The 19,054-nt window shown below is 42.5% G+C and overlaps 1 protein-coding gene across 1 annotated transcript in view; it reads right to left on the bottom strand.

Annotated features, from left to right (window-relative positions):
- mnat1 (MNAT1 component of CDK activating kinase) overlaps window positions 1–19,054 on the bottom strand; it is a 256,635-nt gene that overhangs the window by 116,367 nt on the left and 121,214 nt on the right. The window contains exons 5-6 of the mRNA XM_068038275.1: window positions 15,582–15,722; window positions 4,633–4,758 (exon numbers count right to left, since the gene is read on the bottom strand). Of these exons, the coding sequence (XP_067894376.1) occupies window positions 4,633–4,758; window positions 15,582–15,722 (267 nt within the window). The remainder of the gene's footprint in view (window positions 1–4,632; window positions 4,759–15,581; window positions 15,723–19,054) is intronic.

Raw genomic sequence — 19,054 nt, forward strand, 5'->3', positions numbered from 1 at the left:
ATTCAATGACTCAGCCTCCACTGCTCTCTGGGGTACAGAACTACAAAGCTTAACGACCCTCAGAGAAGAAATTCCTCCTCATCTCCATCTTACATGAGAGACCCCTTATCTTGAAACTGTGCCCCCTAGTTCTAGATTCCCCATGAAGAGAAACATCCTCTCAGCATCTACCCTGTTAAACACCATCAGAATCTTATATGTTAAAATAAGATCACTTCTCATTCTTCTGAACTTCCAATGAATAGAGGCCCAACTTGTTCATTTTTGATGAATCAGCACCTCTCAGGTCCGCATAACAAAGTTTTTACTGTATTATGATCTTCCATATGCTCTGCTACTACTTCCTTAATAATGGATTCCAGTATTTCCTAATGACAGATATTAGGCTAACTAGCCTATAGTTTCCTGCTTTCTGTCTCCCTCCTTTCTTGAATAGAGGCGTTACATTTGCAGTTTTCCAATCTGCTGGGACCTTTCCAGAATCTAGTGACTTTTTTTGGAAGATTACAACCAATGTATCCACCATCTCCGCAGCCACTTCTTTTAAGACCCTAAGATGCAGGCCATCTGGTCCAGGGGATTTGTCAGTCTTTAGTCCCATTAGTTTACCCAGTACTTTTTCTCTAGTGATAGTGACTGCTTTAAGTTCCTCCCTCCCTTTTGCCCCTTGATTTTCTACTATTCTGGGGATTTTTTTTTGTGTGTGTGTCTTCTTCTATGAAGACACACCCAAAATACTTGCTCAAAGTCTCTGCCATTTCCTTGTTTCCCATTATTAATTGCCCAGTCTCACCCACTAAGAGAACAATGTTTATTTACCTACTTTCTTCCTTTTTATATACTTGTAGAAGCTTTTACTGTCTGTTTTTATATTTCATGCTAGTTTACTCTCATTGTAATTTTTCCCTTTTTAAGTCATCCTTTGCTGGTTTCTAAAATGTTCCCAATCTTCTGGACTACCACTAATCTTCGCAGCATTTTACACCTTTCAATTTGATACCATCCTTAACTTCCTTGGTGAACCACGGATAGTGCATCCTTCTCAGAGTCTTTCTTTCTCAATGGTATCTTTGTTGAGTGTTACAAAATATCTCCTTAAGTGTCTGCCACTGCTTTTCTACCATCTTACCTTTTAACATATTTTCCCAGTCCACTGTAGCCAACTCTGTCTTCATACCTTTCTAATTGTCTTTATTTAAATTGAAGAATTAGTTTCAGACCCAAGTTTCTCACCCACAAATTGAATGTGAAATTCTATCCTGTTATGATAACCCTTGCCTAATGAGATCATTAATTAATCCTGTCTCATTACACATTACCAGGTCTAACATAGCCTGTTCCTGTGTTGACTATGAATTATGAATTTGCAGCTAGGCAATCAAAAATTATTAACCCCCTCCATATAATTATATATTTTTGTTTACTGCCTCAGCACTTTGTACTGACTTGTTACAGACACATGCTTCGAAAGATTCACTTCAATCAGAATTTATTTATTTTTTATTTTAGAGATACAGCACTGAAACAGACCCTTCGGCCCGAGTCCACGCCGACCAACAACCACCCATCTATACTAACCCTACAGTAATCCCATATTCCCTACCACCTACCTACACTAGGGGCAATTTATAATGGCCAATTTACCTATCACCTGCAAGTCTTTGGCGGTGGGAGGAAACCAGAGCACCCGGAGAAAACCCACGCGGTTACAGGGAGAACTTGCAAACTCCGCACAGGCAGTACCCAGAATTGAACCCAGGTCCCTGGAGCTGTGAGGCTGCGGTGCTAACCACTGCGGTTTTGACCTTGTGGTTTTATTTTAACAGCTGAATTTTATTTAAGCAAAGAACTTTCCGGGTGGGCACTCAGATACTGCCACTTCAGGTTTCTTTAGAAGTATATACAAGCTATTCAGCCAAATCAGAAATGACAAAATGCTATGGCTGGAATAAGAACTGTTACTAATTCTTAACTAGTACTGTATTATATAAATTTTTAATGGCCACAGATACATTATAGCTCTAAAATAACCTTTTGTTTTCAGAAAACACTTGAAAATAAAAATTGTTGCATGATTTAAAATCAACTTGAATACTCAACATTAAAATTTCACATGTTTGTGCATTCGGAGTAGAGAATTTGGATCCAGAATTTCATGGGCAGCAATTCTAGTGTTTGTACCAGAGTCGCACGCTGCTGATACCTGCAGTTTGCAGGCTCAGTGAGAGGGTTCCTCATTTGCATTGTGCCAGAAGGCAGAAGAATAATGTTGGGTGCTGCTTTGGTGCCCTCTGCCCCAAAAGGAGAGGACTGAACCAGGAAGCAATTTTAAAAAGAAATTGCCTCCTCAGGAGTTCCAGGCCCCTTGCCATGCCTAGACTCCACAAGTGGGGCCTACTTCTCTTTCAGTGCACTGTCACTGCTGAAACATGTTCAACTGAGGCTCAATATCAGGGAGTCCCTATTGCCTTAAGGGATGAACAGAAGTTAAACCCATTACAAAGCAATGTGGAAACTCCCAGAAACAGTGGATATTCTACACAACTAGGTATACCCTGTATCCACACAAGTTCCATTGGCCTCCAACAGAGGCCACAGTAGAATCCCTAAGAAATTTCAGGGTTTTCATATTTTTAAAGGTTTTTAAAGCATTCAAAAATGCTAGATTGCAAGAGAATCTGGATTAATTACCTTGTAATATCTTCCTCAGTGAATAACATTTCATACTGTTGAAGTAACCACAAGTTGTCAACATGGAGAATCGAAGTCCACAATTTCTAAGATGTAGCTACCCAACATAAACTGCAGCGGTTCAAGAAGGCAGCTCACCACCACCTTCTCAAGGGGAACTAGGGATGGCCAATAAATGCTGACCTTGCCAGTGATGCTGTCACGGTCCTGTAGTTTTTTTTTGGAATATGCGGTTTGCCTTTAAGGCTTGCAAGGGATCAGTATTGCTTTAAGAGCCGGCAAGCCTTAGGAGTTATAGGAAGGTGCATTTTCGTTGCCTTAGAAACAGCCATTTGGAGACTGCGATTCAAAGGGTGCATTCTCGATACCATGGAAACAGCCACTGGGAGTGAGTCTGATGCAATACATTCAGTTTGAACTGGCAGTTAGTAAGACAGTTTGAACGCACAGACAGAAGGCACAGACAGCTGTGGTGTCAGCACTGAAAAAGAGCTCTCAACCATTTAAACTGAAGGAAATAGGATTTTTGTCTATTACTATTAATTACTATCTCTCAAAATTCTAAAAAGTCAAGCCAAGACAGAGATCTCTGCTAATTTAAATTTAAGAAAGGGAAGTCAGACTGTGACAATCTTTTATCCCTCAAAAACTCTAAAGTCAGAATGATTCTGTTGAAAGTGTTTGCAAGTTGTTAATTGTTGAAATTCGCTGGACTTCGAACAACATTCTGAGGGGGATTTCGAACAACATTCTGCGGGGGACTTCAAACAACATTGGACTGTAAATTTGCAAGGACTCTAATTTTTCTATTTTTAAATGTTCATAGTGTTTCAGAATTTAGTTCTTTTAACTAAAGAGTTAATTTGTTGATTTAAAGACACCTGGTTTGGTTATCCTCATTCGGGGGTTAATAAATGGTACAATTTGTTGGGTCTTTCTTTAATTTGGAAAGTTTTTAAATGATATGTTAGCCGATTTATGGAACGACGGGGCTGAATTAACAGTGCGTTGGTCCCACCACAATCAGAATCATATATTTTGTTTGGGGGCTTTGACAGGAGCGGTCGGTCGTAACAATGCCCACATCCCATGAAAGAATAAAAAAAAGTCACATTGTTGGGATAGGAATCACGTGATTTTACAATTCCATGTTATGTAAAAGGCCAAGTAGTTTATTTTTCCCCTCCAACAATAGGGGAATTTGAAATATAATAAACACAATAACCGTAAACTATGTTTCATGAATTCCCAAATGGCAGTGGGGGTGGATAGGAAGATCTTGGAATGTACAGGCCTTCATAGGAGGGAAAACCTGGATAGTAAGCAAACTTTCTTATCTCCTTATTCAGTAGTCTCGCTGTACTCTAAGACTTTAACAATTAATGATCAAGAAGGTAGCAGTGATTCCCTGAGTCTGGAGAAACTGTACTTGCCAAGTGTTGCTGAAGGCTATATCAGCATGTCTTCCTTGGTCTTTATATTAACAATGGAAAAATGACAATATATATATACGAACTCTTAATTGAACAGTGTCAGGAATGATGTGACATTAGAGCAAAAATGCCACTAAGCAACATGGTGCAGCGACATAGATTTCCACCCATGAGTTCCTGACATTGCTGCATCCCTAATTTTACACATCACCATGTGGTGAAAGGACAAGGTAGAGTAAGGCAAAGCAAAGTTAAAGCCTATGCTTTCCTCCTGACTCAACTAATTCAAATGCTGTGCACAGATCAGGTTTCCATTGATGTAATGTTTTACTTTTGAAGTTTAACATTAATTCTGTCCAGATGTGCATTCAGTAGTCTCAAAGCAGAAAATTCAGACAAGTTAGGATTCATAAAGCAAGTCCTATACGACATATTGAAAAGCTATACAGAGCAAGTATTAACTGTATGTCGTTCCATTATACCATTTGCAAAGTACAGAATCCCTTACCATTTTGATGCCAGTTGAGAATGTGACAGATTTGACTTGCCGCTGTGTTTCCAACTGTGTTTCCAGTTGTGCAGCCCGGTCCTTATGCTGAGCCAAAAGCATGCTAGCGGGCAGCTGGGAACTTTCCTATGGGATACATTAATGACACATTAGGATTTTAGGCAGAGAGAAAAAAATACTCCCCCTTCTTCCCCATGTTGCGATATAGGAACATAGGAAGGATTCCTACCATACCATATCTAGCTACTGGGTTATTAAACCCAATAATTAGAATGAACAGGATTTTTGTTCTTCAGAAACTGTATTCAAAATTTCATTTGACACTGTACTTGGGTTTCTGTTGATTCCATTTTGCAGTCTTTCTTTACTCTTCTTCCAGCTGAATGTCACTTAAAGCAGCGACGGAGTTGTGTGACTGGCAATCCAAACTAGCTTTTACCTATTTCACTTGAGAGATGAGATTCGAAATTACGTCACTGTGACTCAAAGAATTGTCTTGGCTCAGAATAATCTCTCATCCTTCTCTTTTGAGGCATAATAGCTCCTTCTAAAGTGTTGATTAAAAAGAAATAAAGAAATACAGAAAATTTACAGCACATAAGGAAGCTATTCAGCCCACCTTGTCTGTGCCAACCAAAAAAAGAGCTATCCAGTCTAATCCCACTTTCCAGCTCTTGGTACATAGCCTTATAGATAGCGGCATTTCAAGCCCATACACAAGTATTTTCTAAATGCGTTGAGAGTTTCTGCCTCTTACCACCCTTTCAGGCAATGAGTTCCAGACCCCCACCACCCTATGGGTGAAAAAACTTCTCAACTCCCCTAGAATCTTTCTGCCAATTACTTTAAACCTATGCCCTCAGTTATTGACCTCGCTATTAAGGAAAATAGGGCCTTTCTATCCAGTCTATCTAGGTCCCTCATAATTTTGTGCACCTTAATTAAATCTCCCTGCAGCATTCTCTGTTCCAAAGAAAACAACCCCCGTCAGGTCCTTAAAATTATGAATGGGTTGGACAGGATAGATGTGGAGAGAACATTTCCAGTTTCTGGGAGAATCTAAAACTAGGGGGCATAAATCCAAGATAGTTACTAAAAGATCTAATAGGTAAATAAAGTGAAATTTCTTTATTCCAAGACTCAATAAAATGTGGAACTTGCTACTGCAGGAAGTGGTTGAGGCAAACAACTTAGATGTTGTCAAAAGGAAACTAGACAAGTACATGAGAGAAAAGGGAGTAGAAAGATATGTTAAAAGGCTGAGATGAGGTAAATGGAAAAGGAGATGATTCATGTGCGGTATGGAGCTGAATAGCCTTCTTCTATATATTTCATTTGCCTGTCAGCCGTGGCTCAGTTGGCAGCATTCTTGCCTCTAAGTCACAAAGTTATGGGTTCAAGTCCCACTCCAGGGCTTGAGCACAAAAATCAAGGCTAACACAGTATTGAGGGAGCGCTGCAGTGTTGGAAATGCCCTCTTTCTAATGAGACGTTAAACTCAGGTCCCATTTGCCTGCTCGGATGGATGTAAAAGATCCCATGGCACTCTTTCAAAAAAGAGCAGGGAAGTTATCCCCAGTGTCCCAAGTCAACGGTTATTCCTCAATCAACATCACAAAAACAGATTATCTGATCATTATCACATTGCTGTTTGTGGGAGTTTGCTGTGCACAAATTAGCTTCTGTGTTTCTTTCATGAAGACAGTGCCTACACTTCAAAAGTACTTCATTGGCTGTAAAGTGCTTTGAGATGTTTGGTGGTCATGAAAAGTGCAAGTCTTTCTTTCTTTAATATATCACCCTCTATGTAAATAAATACTTTGGTGTCTTAGATTTGCCCTTCTAGACCCTGAAACAATATCCTTTTGTGTGGCAGAACCCTCAGGAGTATTGACAGGCAGAGAGATCTGGGCGTACAGGTCCACAGGTCACTGAAGGTAGCAACGCAGGTGGATAAGGTAGTCAAGAAGGCATACGGCATGCTTGCCTTCATCGGTCGGGGCATAGAGTATAAAAATTGGCAAGTCATGTTGCAGCTGTACAGAACCTTAGTTAGACCACACTTAGAATATTGCGTGCAATTCTTGTCGCCACACTACCAGAAGGACATGGAGGCTTTGGAGAGGGTACAAAGGAGGTTTACCAGGATGTTGCCTGGTCTGGAGGGCATTAGCTATGAGGAGAGGTTGGAAAAACTCGGATTGTTTTCATTGGAACGACGGAGGTGGAGGGGCAACATGATAGAGGTTTACAAAGTTATGAGCAGCATGGACAGAGTGGATAGTCAGAAGCTTTTTCCCAGGGTGGAATAGTCAGTTACTAGGGGACAAAGGTTTAAGGTGCGAGGGGCAAAGTTTAGAGGGGATGTGCGAGGCAAGTTTTTTTTTTACACAGAGGGTGGTGAGTGCCTGGAACCTGCTGCCAGGGGAGATGGTGGAAGCAGATACGATAGCGACGTTTAAGAGACATCTTGACAAATATATGAATAGGAAGGGAATAGAGGGATATAGGCCCTGGAAGTGCAGAAGGTGTTAGTTTAGGCAGGCATTAAGATCGGCGCAGGCTTGGAGGGCCGCAGGGCCTGTTCCTGTGCTGCACTGTTCTTTGTTTGTTCTTTGTTCTGCCTTATATATCTGAAAGTACTGTTCTGAGTTTACTTTCTTGATCCCCTTCTAGGAGATCCACTCAAATGCATCTATTTTCAAGGCTAAAGAACCTTGGCCTTTCAAGCCGTTCCTCACAGCTCTTCCTCCAACACCAGGGATCACACTCGTTGCTATCCTGTTGACTAGTTCCCTGGTCTAAAATGGCTTGCCGATGTCACAGCAAACAGAAATGTATGCCGTATTTCACTTCAGCCTAATCAAAGCTCTATGTGAACTTAACCAATTTTGCAATATAACCAATCTCCTGTTCATTGTCTGCTTCACACAAAAAAGTTAATTCCCAGCCTCACTGTAATGAAAAAAAAATGGAAAAGTTGGCTCCTGGTTAACTGAACAAATGCATCACACAGTGTGAAACTACACCAAACACATTAGAAGATACCACACTCAATCCATGGCTCATGCAGATTTAGCTCAATGTAGCAGTTTGGGCACTACAAATGCCTCACTGCTCACAGGTTGGAGAGAGAAAAAAATAAGCAAATCGGAATTCCTACTCCTGATTGCTATCCAGTAACCTATGCTGGCCATCAAGAGGTGGAGGAGACAAGAGAAGGAATGCGTTGATTTTTATCTTTGGAATACAGGTTCCCAATAATGTTAAAATATAAAAAAAAGGATGTGTGGATGCTAGGTGAGGAAAGGATTATCAATGTTCAATTGAATTTCTTATTCGTTCATTTGCATAATAACTTACCTAAAGTCTTTTGGAAATATTTTTCTATACACTCTGCTGTTCGCTCTCGTTATTTTAGTGTCACCAGTTTATTCGTTGGTTCCTGGATCCAAGTCATTTATGTAGATGAGACAGGCTATGGGGCATACACAAATTCTCCCTTAGTCTCACAATATACTGTTCATCAGTATTGTGTCCTATTTCAAATTGGTATTTTTTTTAAACCAGTCCCATATTCTACACTGGATTCCTGCAGCTTTTTGTTTAAATAGAAGTGTTTTTATGAGGAAATTTGTCAAAAGCTTTCTGAAAGTCTGAATAAATAGCATCATATACAGTGCTACTTTCTATTGTTACGACCAGCTGAGAAAGAGGTCTAGGGTTCCCTTTCAGCCTTCACCTGGTCTTACTGTAACACGGTTTAATTTTAAACACATCGGGCTTTTAGCTCCCCCTTGGTGAATTCTTGTTCACCGTTTTCCAATTATAAGGCAAAGAAACCAGCACAAACAGGCTTTCTTAGGTTTAAAGAAGAAAAGTTGAAATTTATTAAACTTGAACTTAAACTCTAATTTGGTTGACGTCGACAAATATACGACGCGCCCACGCTAGCATGCATACGCATTACTGAAGAGTTTTTGTTACGGTTCTTCAAGCTCACTGTAGAGTCCTTGATATAGGTAGATCTTGCTTTTTGATGGGGCCCAGTATTCTTCTTAAATCTTGTTCGCTGTAGGAGACTTTTCTCTCTTGGGGTTCATGTGTCTTCAGTGGATTCAGAGGCTTGTGAGAAAGAGATGCGAGCAGACAGGAGAGAGATCTTCTCAGTTCAGGAGCAAACAGACACTCTCAGTTCAAACTGTTTGTACAATTCAGAAAAGCCCAGGTTGCCAAGCAGGTTAATCATGTGACTAACGGTCTGATCACATCTTGGATTGTCGCATCTTAGCAGTCTCTGGAATGCTCCTCTTTTACACAATACCTGATGATCAAAGTCCGTTGTGGGTTGAATGTAGCAGGGAATGGTCCTTTGTCCTTCCAATCACCGTCTGTTAATATGCAAATGTATTTTCCAGCCACAGCTGATCTGTTTAACGAGTCCTTTCTTCACTCCAGTAACAGTTTAAAATCAATGTTCATGACAAAATTAAATGTGCCTCATTCTTGGCTGGTGGGGACCTAGCATTATCTATCTTATCTATAACATGCACAAAAGGGTTATCCAACATATAGGCTGCGGGCCAGGATCCAGCCTGCCAAAGGTTTCCATCCGGCCCACCAATATATTTCAGAGATCAGAAATGTTCTATCGTCTTCTTCTTCAAGACCACCTTTTTTTTACAAAAAACTGCGCTGTCAGCTTCATTGCTGACAGGAGCTGACATCGGGAACAGCAGTTTCCCAACTTCAGACAGATTCAAGGTTTTCTGACGGGTTCCGACCAATTTTTAAAAGCCCACCGGAAAACCCCAAATCTGTCTGACATTGGGAAATATCTGTTCCCAATGTCAGCATCTGTCAGCGTCATATTTGGCGCTTTCTTTAAACACAGAGACTGTATTTAACCTCACCAGTAATTCGCGATTTTACCTTAAGGGCCAGGGCCTACTAATTTTCTTCCTGGTCTCTTTCAGCACCCTACGATATATACCTTCAGCATTCAAAGGTTTGTAACATCTGGCAATTTTTTTCATCTTAAGCCCCACTAACCTATCAAACATCTTTACATTGATGTCAAAATTCTCTGGGTATATTACTGAAATTATCTCCACTTTTTAGATGATATTTAATATAAATTTACTATTCTAGCATTTATTTTTCCCATTTCACTGCTTCTCGGCTTAGAGTTCTAACATTCTTTAATCTTTTCCTATCACAATCCTCAAAAAACATTTCGGTATTGTACTTTCATATATTTAGCTATAGTCATCTCTTGCATCCTCTGTGCTTCTCAAAGGTCTCTTCCAAATTGTTCCATCAAATTCTTACACTCCCAGAATTCTCCTCTGTAGACATTGTCAAAATTATTTTTTCCCCTGCTTCAACAATGTGTCTCTTCAGAAACGCATCCCATCAATGATTAATTTCCTCAGGCAAGCCTCTGTATGAAATTACCAGTTTAGTGGTAAAGGGGGAAGAGGAGCAGAGCATTAGTCATTGGGGACTCCATAGTTAGGGGAACAGATAGGAGGTTCTGTGGGAACGAGAGAGACTCACGGTTGGTGTGTTGCCTCCCAGGTGCCAGGGTTCGTGATGTCTCGGATCGTGTTTTTGGGATCCTTAGGGGGGAGGGGGAGCAGCCCCAAGTCGTGGTCCACATAGGCACCAACGACATAGGTAGGAAGAGAGATGGGGATTTAAGACAGAAATTCAGGAAGCTAGGGTGGAAGCTTAGAGCGAGAACAAACAGAGTTGTTATCTCTGGGTTGTTGCCCGTGCCACGTGATAGCGAAGCGAGGAATAGGGAGAGAGAGAGGAGTTGAACATGTGGCTGCAGGGATGGTGCAGGAGGGAGGGTTTTGGTTTCCTGGATAATTGGGGCTCTTTCTGGGGTAGGTGGGACCTCTACAAACAGGATGGTCTTCACCTGAACCAGAGCGGTACCAATATCCTGGGGGGGGAGATTTGCTAGTGCTCTTCGGGGGGGTTTAAACTAATTCAGCAGGGGAATGGGAAACTAAATTGTAGTTCCAGCGTACAGGATGTTGAGAGTAGTGAGGTCAGGGATAAGGTTACAAGGACGCAAGAGGGCACTGGCAAGCAAGAACCTGGTTTAAAGTGTGTCTACCTCAACGCCAGGAGCATCCGGAATAAGGTGGGTGAGCTTGCAGCATGGGTTGGTACCTGGGCTCTCGATGTAGTGGCCATTTCGGAGACATGGATAGAGCAGAGGCAGGAATGGATGTTGCAGGTTCCGGGATTTAGATGTTTCAGTAAGAACAGAGAAGATGGTAAAAGAGGTTGGGGGGGGGTGTGGCATTGTTAATCAAGGAGAGTATTACAGCGACAGAAAGGACGTTTGAGGACTCGTCTACTGAGGTAGTATGGGCCGAGGTTAGAAACAGGAGAGGTGAGGTCACCCTGTTGGGAGTCTTCTATAGACCTCCGAATAGTTCCAGGGATGTAGAGGAAAGGATAGCGAAGATGATTCTCGACAGGGGCGAGAGTAACAGGGTAGTTGTTATGGGGGACTTTAACTTTCCAAATATTGACTGGAAATACTATAGTTCGAGTACTTTAGATGGGTCAGTTTTTGTCCAGTGTGTGCAGGAGGGTTTTCTGACACAGTATGTAGACAGGCCAACCAGGGGCGATGCCACATTGGATTTGGTACTGGGTAATGAACCCGGCCAGGTGTTAGATTTAGATGTAGGTGAGCACTTTGGTGATAGTGATCACAATTCGGTTAGGTTTACCTTAGCGATGGGCAGGGACAGGTATATACCGCAGGGCAAGAATTATAGCTGGGGGAAAGGAAATTATGATGCGATTAGGCAAGATTTAGGATGCGTAGGATGGGGAAGGAAACTGCAGGGGATGGGAACAATCGAAATGTGGAGCTTATTTAAGGAGCAGCTACTGCGTGTCCTTGATAAGTATGTACCTGTCAGGCAGGGAGGAAGTTGTCGAGCGAGGGAGCCGTGGTTTACTAAAGAAGTTGAAGCGCTTGTCAAGAGGAAGAAGAAGGCTTATGTTAGGATGAGACGTGAAGGCTCAGTTAGGGCGCTTGAGAGTTACAAGCTAGCCAGGAAGGATCTAAAGGGAGAGCTAAGAAGAGCAAGGAGAGGACACGAGAAATCATTGGCGGATAGGATCAGGGAAAACCCTAAGGCTTTCTATAGGTATATCAGGAATAAAAGAATGACTAGAGTTAGATTAGGGCCAATCAAGGATAGTAGTGGGAAGTTGTGTGTGGAATCAGAGGAGATAGGGGAAGCGTTAAATGAATATTTTTCGTCAGTATTTACAGTAGAGAAAGAAAATGTTGTCGAGGAGAATACTGAGATTCAGACTACTAGGCTAGATGGGATTGAGGTTCACAAGGAGGAGGTGTTAGCAATTTTGGAAAGTGTGAAAATAGATAAGTCCCCTGGGCCAGATGGGATTTATCCTAGGATTCTCTGGGAAGCTAGGGAGGAGATTGCAGAGCCTTTGTCCTTGATCTTTATGTCGTCATTGTCGATAGGAATAGTGCCGGAAGACTGGAGGATAGCAAATGTTGTCTCCTTGTTCAAGAAGGGGAGTAGAGACAGCCCTGGTAATTATAGACCTGTGAGCCTTACTTCGGTTGTGGGTAAAATGTTGGAAAAGGTTATAAGAGACAGGATTTATAATCATCTTGAAAAGAATAAGCTCATTAGCGATAGTCAGCACGGTTTTGTGAAGGATAGGTCGTGCCTCACAAACCTTATTGAGTTTTTCAAGAAGGTGACCAAACAGGTGGATGAGGGTAAAGCAGTGGATGTGGTGTATATGGATTTCAGTAAGGCGTTTGATAAGGTTCCCTACGGTAGGCTATTGCAGAAAATACGGAAGTATGGGATTGAAGGTGATTTAGTGCTTTGGATCAGAAATTGGCTAGCTAAAAGAAGACAGAGGGTGGTGGTTGATGGCAAATGTTCATCCTGGAGTTTAGTTACTAGTGGTGTACCACAAGGATCTGTTTTGGGGCCACTGCTGTTTGTCATTTTTATAAATGACCTGGAAGAGGGTGTAGAAGGGTGGGTTAGTAAATTTGCGGATGACACGAAGGTCGGTGGAGTTGTGGATAGTGCCGAAGGATGTTGTAGGGTACAGAGGGACATAGATAGGCTGCAGAGCTGGGCTGAGAGATGGCAAATGGAGTTTAATGCGGATAAGTGTGAGGTGATTCACTTTGGAAGGAGTAACAGGAATGCAGAGTACTGGGCTAATGGGAAGATTCTTGGTAGTGTAGATGAACAGAGAGATCTTGGTGTCCAGGTACATAAATCCCTGAAAGTTGCTACCCAGGTTAATAGGGCTGTTAAGAAGGCATATGGTGTGTTAGCTTTTATTAGTAGGGGGATCGAGTTTCGGAGCCACGAGGTCATGCTGCAGCTGTATAAAACTCTGGTGAGACCGCACCTGGAGTATTGCGTGCAGTTCTGGTCACCGCATTACAGGAAGGATGTGGAAGCTTTGGAAAGGGTGCAGAGGAGATTTACTAGGATGTTGCCTGGTATGGAGGGAAGGTCTTACGAGGAAAGGCTGAGGGACTTGAGGTTGTTTTCGTTGGAGAGAAGGAGGAGGAGAGGTGACTTAATAGAGACATATAAGATAATCAGAGGGTTAGATAGGGTGGATAGTGAGAGTCTTTTTCCTCGAATGGTGATGGCAAACACAAGGGGACATAGCTTTAAGTTGAGGGGTGATAGATATAGGACAGATGTCAGAGGTAGTTTCTTTACTCAGAGAGTAGTAGGGGCGTGGAACGCCCTGCCTGCAACAGTAGTAGACTTGCCAACTTTAAGGGCATTTAAGTGGTCATTGGATAGACATATGGATGAAAATGGAATAGTGTAGGTCAGATGGTTTCACAGGTCGGCGCAACATCGAGGGCTGAAGGGCCTGTACTGCGCTGTAATGTTCTAATTCTAATTCTAAATTAGAAATAGTTGCGTGTTATGGCCTATGCATATTCTGAACTGGGTTGAGATTGCCCCAAATCATTATACTTTCAGCCCTAGCAGGCAGTAGACAAAACAGCAGTCTGAGCTGCGTTCAAAGGTTTTTGATAAGGTCCCGCATGGGATCCAGGGCAATTTGGCAAATTGGATCCAAAATTGGCTTAGTGGCAGGAGACAGAGGGTGATGGTCGAGGGTTGTTTTTGCGAGTGGAAGCCTGGGACCAGTGGTGTACGACAGGGACCGGTGCTGGGTCCCTTGCTGTTTGTAGTATACATAAATGATTTAGACGTGAATACAGGAGGTATGAGCAGTAAGTTCGCAGATGACATGAATATTGGTGGTGTCGTAAATAGTGAGGAGGAAAGTCTTAGATTACAGGACGATATAGATGGGATGGTAAGGTGGGCGGAGCAGTGGCAAATGGAATTTAATCCTGAGAAGTGTGAGGTGATGCATTTTGGGAGGACTAACAAGACAAGGGATATACAATGGATGGTAGAACCCTAGGAAGTACAGAGGGTCAGAGGGACCTTCGTGTACTTGTCCATAGATCATTGAAGGCAGCAGCACAGATAAATAAGGTGGTTAGGAAGGCATATGGGATACTTGCCTTTATTAGCCGAAGCATAGAATATAACAGGGAGGTTATGATGGAGCTGTATAAAACGCTAGTTAGGCCACAGCTGGAGTACTGTGTACAGTTCTGGGCACCACACTATCGGAAGGATGTAATGGCACTGGAGAGGGTGCAGAGGGGATTCACCAGGTTCTTGCCTGGGCTGGAGCATTTTCAGCTATGAAGAGAGACTGAAAAGGCTAGGGTTGTTTTCCTTAGAGCAGAGAAGGCTGAGGGGAGATATGATTGAGGTATGCAAAATTATGAGGGGCATTGATAGGTTAGATAGGAAGAAACTTTTTCCCTTAGTGGAGGGGTCAATAACCAGGGGACATATATTTAAGGTAAGGGGCAGGAGGTTTAGAGAGGATTTGAGGAAAAGAAATTTCACCCAGAGGGTGGTTGGAATCTGGAATGCACTACCTGAAAAGGTGGTAGGGGCAGGAACCCTCACAACATTTAAGTAGTATTTAGATGAGCACTTGAAATGCCATAGCATACAAGGCTACGGCCCAAGTGCTGTAAAATGGGATTAGAATAGTTAGGTGCTTGATGGCCGGCACAGGCACGATGGGCCGAAGGGCCTGTTTCTATGCTGTCTAACTCTATGACTCTAAAGCCAAATCCCAGAGCTGAAAGACCAGTGTGCAACCTGCTGTGCCACCCAGTCTTCCTTGGCACTCCAAGCAAAGTAAGCACTCCTGAAGTAATTTAGGGCACTGGCACTTAAAAATTAGCCTCTGAGCATGTAAACAGAATTAACAGTATTGCTGAAAATAGAGACATTTTGTCGAAGCTTTTCATCTTGCACTCATCAGGACAATTCGCAAGAATACCAATGTAAGGGCAATAACAAATTTATACTATATGAGAAGATTGGTTGGCAAGTGGACTCTGACTGGTAGAGGTGTTGCCCTGGAGAATACCCCAGTTTACGGCGACTAACAGTTAACTGCCAAGCAACTAAACAAAACAGGTGACAGCCATTCGCTGGTTCATTCCTCAGGGCAATGCCTTGACCAGAGTCAAGCTGCCTGGTTTAAATTTCAAACAAACCTTGGCAGTTAACTGCCAGCCACCATAAACTGGTGCATTCTCCATGGCAACGCCTCTGCCACCCAATCTCTTCTCATACAGTATATATATGTTGTTGCTCTTTCATTGGTATTCCTGCGAGTTGTCCTGATGAGTGCACGATGAAAAGTTTCCACATAATTTCTCTATTTTCAGCAATACTCAAGTTCTGTACTACCAAATGACTATGAGAATTAACAGTAAAAATTTAGCTCATTGAAACCTCTAACACTAAAGTAAAATATTGTCTTCGAAGATCCACACCTACCAGGTCATCAATGAGGGCCTGTTTATTCTTTTTTTTCGCCAACTGCTGCATTTGTTCCTCCTTCAGCAGAAGCATTCGTCTTTGATCACTCTCCTGCCGTTCAAATTCTAAAGCCTCTTCCAAGTCTTCCTGCTCCCGGGTCTAAAATGGAAAACAAGAGTGTTTGCTGTAACATATAGCTTTGATTTATCTGAAGCATGCTGGATGAACCATTCAAGTATAATATATCTTATCAAAATCCATAGTTACAGCAGTCCAGTATTTCCAAAAGTAATGCACTGGACTTCAAACAGACGGTCATGTCTTAGAATCTCAACTTTGATGAACATTTACATTCAGCCAACCTCAAGGGGGAAATTTCACTAGTCATTAGCAAAGCTCATGCAGAACTGTTTAATAACGAAGTGCCAATATTCTGATAAAACACAGGCTTGCAGGGCAATTCTCATGCTTAGAAACACACTTCTTATTGGCCAGTCATCTGGGGCACCAGCAGTGACTGCACTGGAATTTAAAAATGCTGTTATAATTCAACAAAGGAATAAGAAATAATTATCACAGAAGGCAGTTGAAGTAACCAAGAGGAAATGATCCCTGTACAAATCACTTCAAGCCAGTTTCTGTCCCGCCCACAACACTGAAACCACTCTCGTCAAAATCATCAACAATATTCTGTGAAACTGTGGTGCATTATCCATCCTCTACATCTGTGGCCTTCAACAGTGAAACCTTAATCCACATTTCTGGTTACTTCTAGACTCAATTTTTCAACAACTCCCTGTGGGTTCCCAAGTTTAACTTTATAAACTTCAAACCACTCAAATAACTGTCACCTGTATCCCATCCCATACAAAATCCCATTCACTGGTCATGCATATCAATGTAACCTCCACTAATGGTTAGTGGTTAGCACCGCAGCCTCACAGCTCCAGCGACCCGGGTTCAATTCTGGGTACTGCCTGTGTGGAGTTTGCAAGTTCTCCCTGTGTCTGCGTGGGTTTCCTCCGGGTGCTCTGGTTTCCTCCCACACGCCAAAGACTTGCAGGTTGATAGGTAAATTGGCCATTATAAATTGTCACTAGTATAGGTAGGTGGTAGGGAAATATAGGGACAGGTGGGGATGTGGTAGGAATATGGAATTAGTGTAGGATTAGTATAAATGGGTGGTTGATGGTCGGCACAGACTCAGTGGGCCGAAGGGCCTGTTTCAGTGCTGTATCTCTAAACTAAACTAAACTCCCAGCCCTCAACACATCAGTTTTAAAAGCCTTATCTTAAAATCATGCAAGGCCTTCCTACTTTTACAATGTCTTCCAGCAATACTTCCTTGCACACACCCTCCTCTCTCCCAACTCTGGTCTACTGTGCATTCCTGCTTTCCTCCACTTTATAACTTAACAGCCTTCAGCCATCATGCCATCATTCTCTCTCTCCCCCCACCAACCACCAGCAACACCCCCCCCCCCCCCACCCGCCAGCCCTTTATATCATCTCCCATCCACCCCCGCCTTCAAAAGCTTATATAAAATGTTTATCTTCAACTACGCTTTCAGTCGCTACCAACGTGTACCTAACATGGGCCTTGCTACTTTAAGGGCGCTATATATCGGTTATTGTTAAAAGTCATTCCTATTAACAGTAGGCTATCATATTGAACCGTATAGATCCAAATGTAAAGATTTTATTCAGATCACATATTAGCAAATTACACAACAACATTCACATAAGTATTTCAAGGAATATTATAGGAGATCAAAAGATGCAATGTGGAAGATACGTTACAGGAGGTAAATGATGGCACAGCCGCAAAAATGCTAGATTTTCTGGAGGCTTTTGAAAATCAGAGAGGAGCTAGCTAGGCAAAAAGAACATAACATAAAAAATAGGAGGAGTAGGCCATTTGGCCCCTCAAGGCTGCCCCACCATTCAATAAGATCATGGCTGATCTGCCCCAGACCTCAACTCCTCTTTCATAGAGTGATACAGCACTGAAACAGGCCCTTTGGCCCACCGAGTCTGTGCCGACCATCAACCACCCGGTTATGCTAATCCTACATTAATTCCATATTACATACCACATCCTCACCTTCTCTCAATTCTCCTACCATCTACCTACACTAGGGGCAATTTACAATGGCCAATTTACCTATCAACCTGCAAGTCTTTGGCTGTGGGAGGAAACCGGATCACCCGGTGGAAACCCACGAGGTCACAGGGAGAACTTACAAACTCCGCACAGGCAAGAACCAGAACCGAACCCGGGTTGCTGGAGCTGTGAGGCTGCGGTGCTAACCACTGCGCCGCCCCTTTCGTGCCAGCTCCTCATAGCCCTCAACTCCCCAATATTTCAAAAATGTACCTACCTCCTCTTTAAATACTTTCAGTGATCTAGCCTCCACAACTCTCTGGGGTACAGAATTCCAAACATTCACCACCCTCAGAGAAGAAATTCCTTCGCATCTCAGTTTTTAATGAGTGTCCCATTATGCTGTAACAATGTCCCCTAGTTCGAGATTCCCCCACTAGTGGAAACATCTTCTCACCATCTACCCTGTCAAGCCCCCTCAGAATCTTGTACGTTTCAATAAGATCACCTCTCATCTAAACTCTAATGAATAAAGGCCTAACCTGTTCAGCCGTGCTTGATAAGTCAACCCCTTCATCCCAGGAATTAGTCCAGTGAATCTCTTTTGAACTGCCTCCAATGCCAGTATATCCTTTCCTAAATACGGGGATCGAAACTGGACACAGTACTCCAGGTGCGGCCTTACCAACACCCTGTACAGTTGTAACAAGACTTCCCTATTTTTAAACTCCAACCCTCTAGCAATAAAGGCCAAAATTCCATTTGCCTTCTTAATTACTTGCTGCACCTGCATGCTAACTTTTTGTGTTTCATGCACAAGAACACCTAGATCCTTCTGTGTTGCACTTTTTTGAAGTCTCTTTCCATTTAAATAACAGTCTGCCTTTTGATACTTCCTACCAAAGCGCATGACCTCACACTTTCCTACATTAAACTCCATCTGCCAAGTTTTTGCTCACTCACTCAACCTATCTGCATCCCCTTGCAGATTCCTTATGTCCTCATCACAACATGCCCTCCCACCTATTTCTGTATCATCAGCAAATTTGGATATATTACACTCTGCCCCCTACTCCAAGTCATTAATATAGATAGTAAATAATTGAGGCCCGAGGACTGATCCTTGTGGCACTCCACTAGTTATGTCGTTCCAACCTGAAAAAGACCCATTAATCCCGACTCTGTCTTGTGTGTTAACCAATCCTCAATCCATGCTAATATATTACCCCCAATACCATGAGCTCCTATCTTGTGCAACAATCTTTTATGTGGCACCATATCGAATGCCTTCTGGAAATCCAAATACACTACATCTACCGGTTCCCCTTTATCAACTCTGCTTGTTATATCCTCAAAGAACTCTAGCAAATTTGTCAAACATGACTTC

The sequence above is a fragment of the Heterodontus francisci genome, chromosome 9, assembly GCF_036365525.1.
Source record: "Heterodontus francisci isolate sHetFra1 chromosome 9, sHetFra1.hap1, whole genome shotgun sequence".
Taxonomy (NCBI): Eukaryota; Metazoa; Chordata; class Chondrichthyes; order Heterodontiformes; family Heterodontidae; genus Heterodontus; species Heterodontus francisci.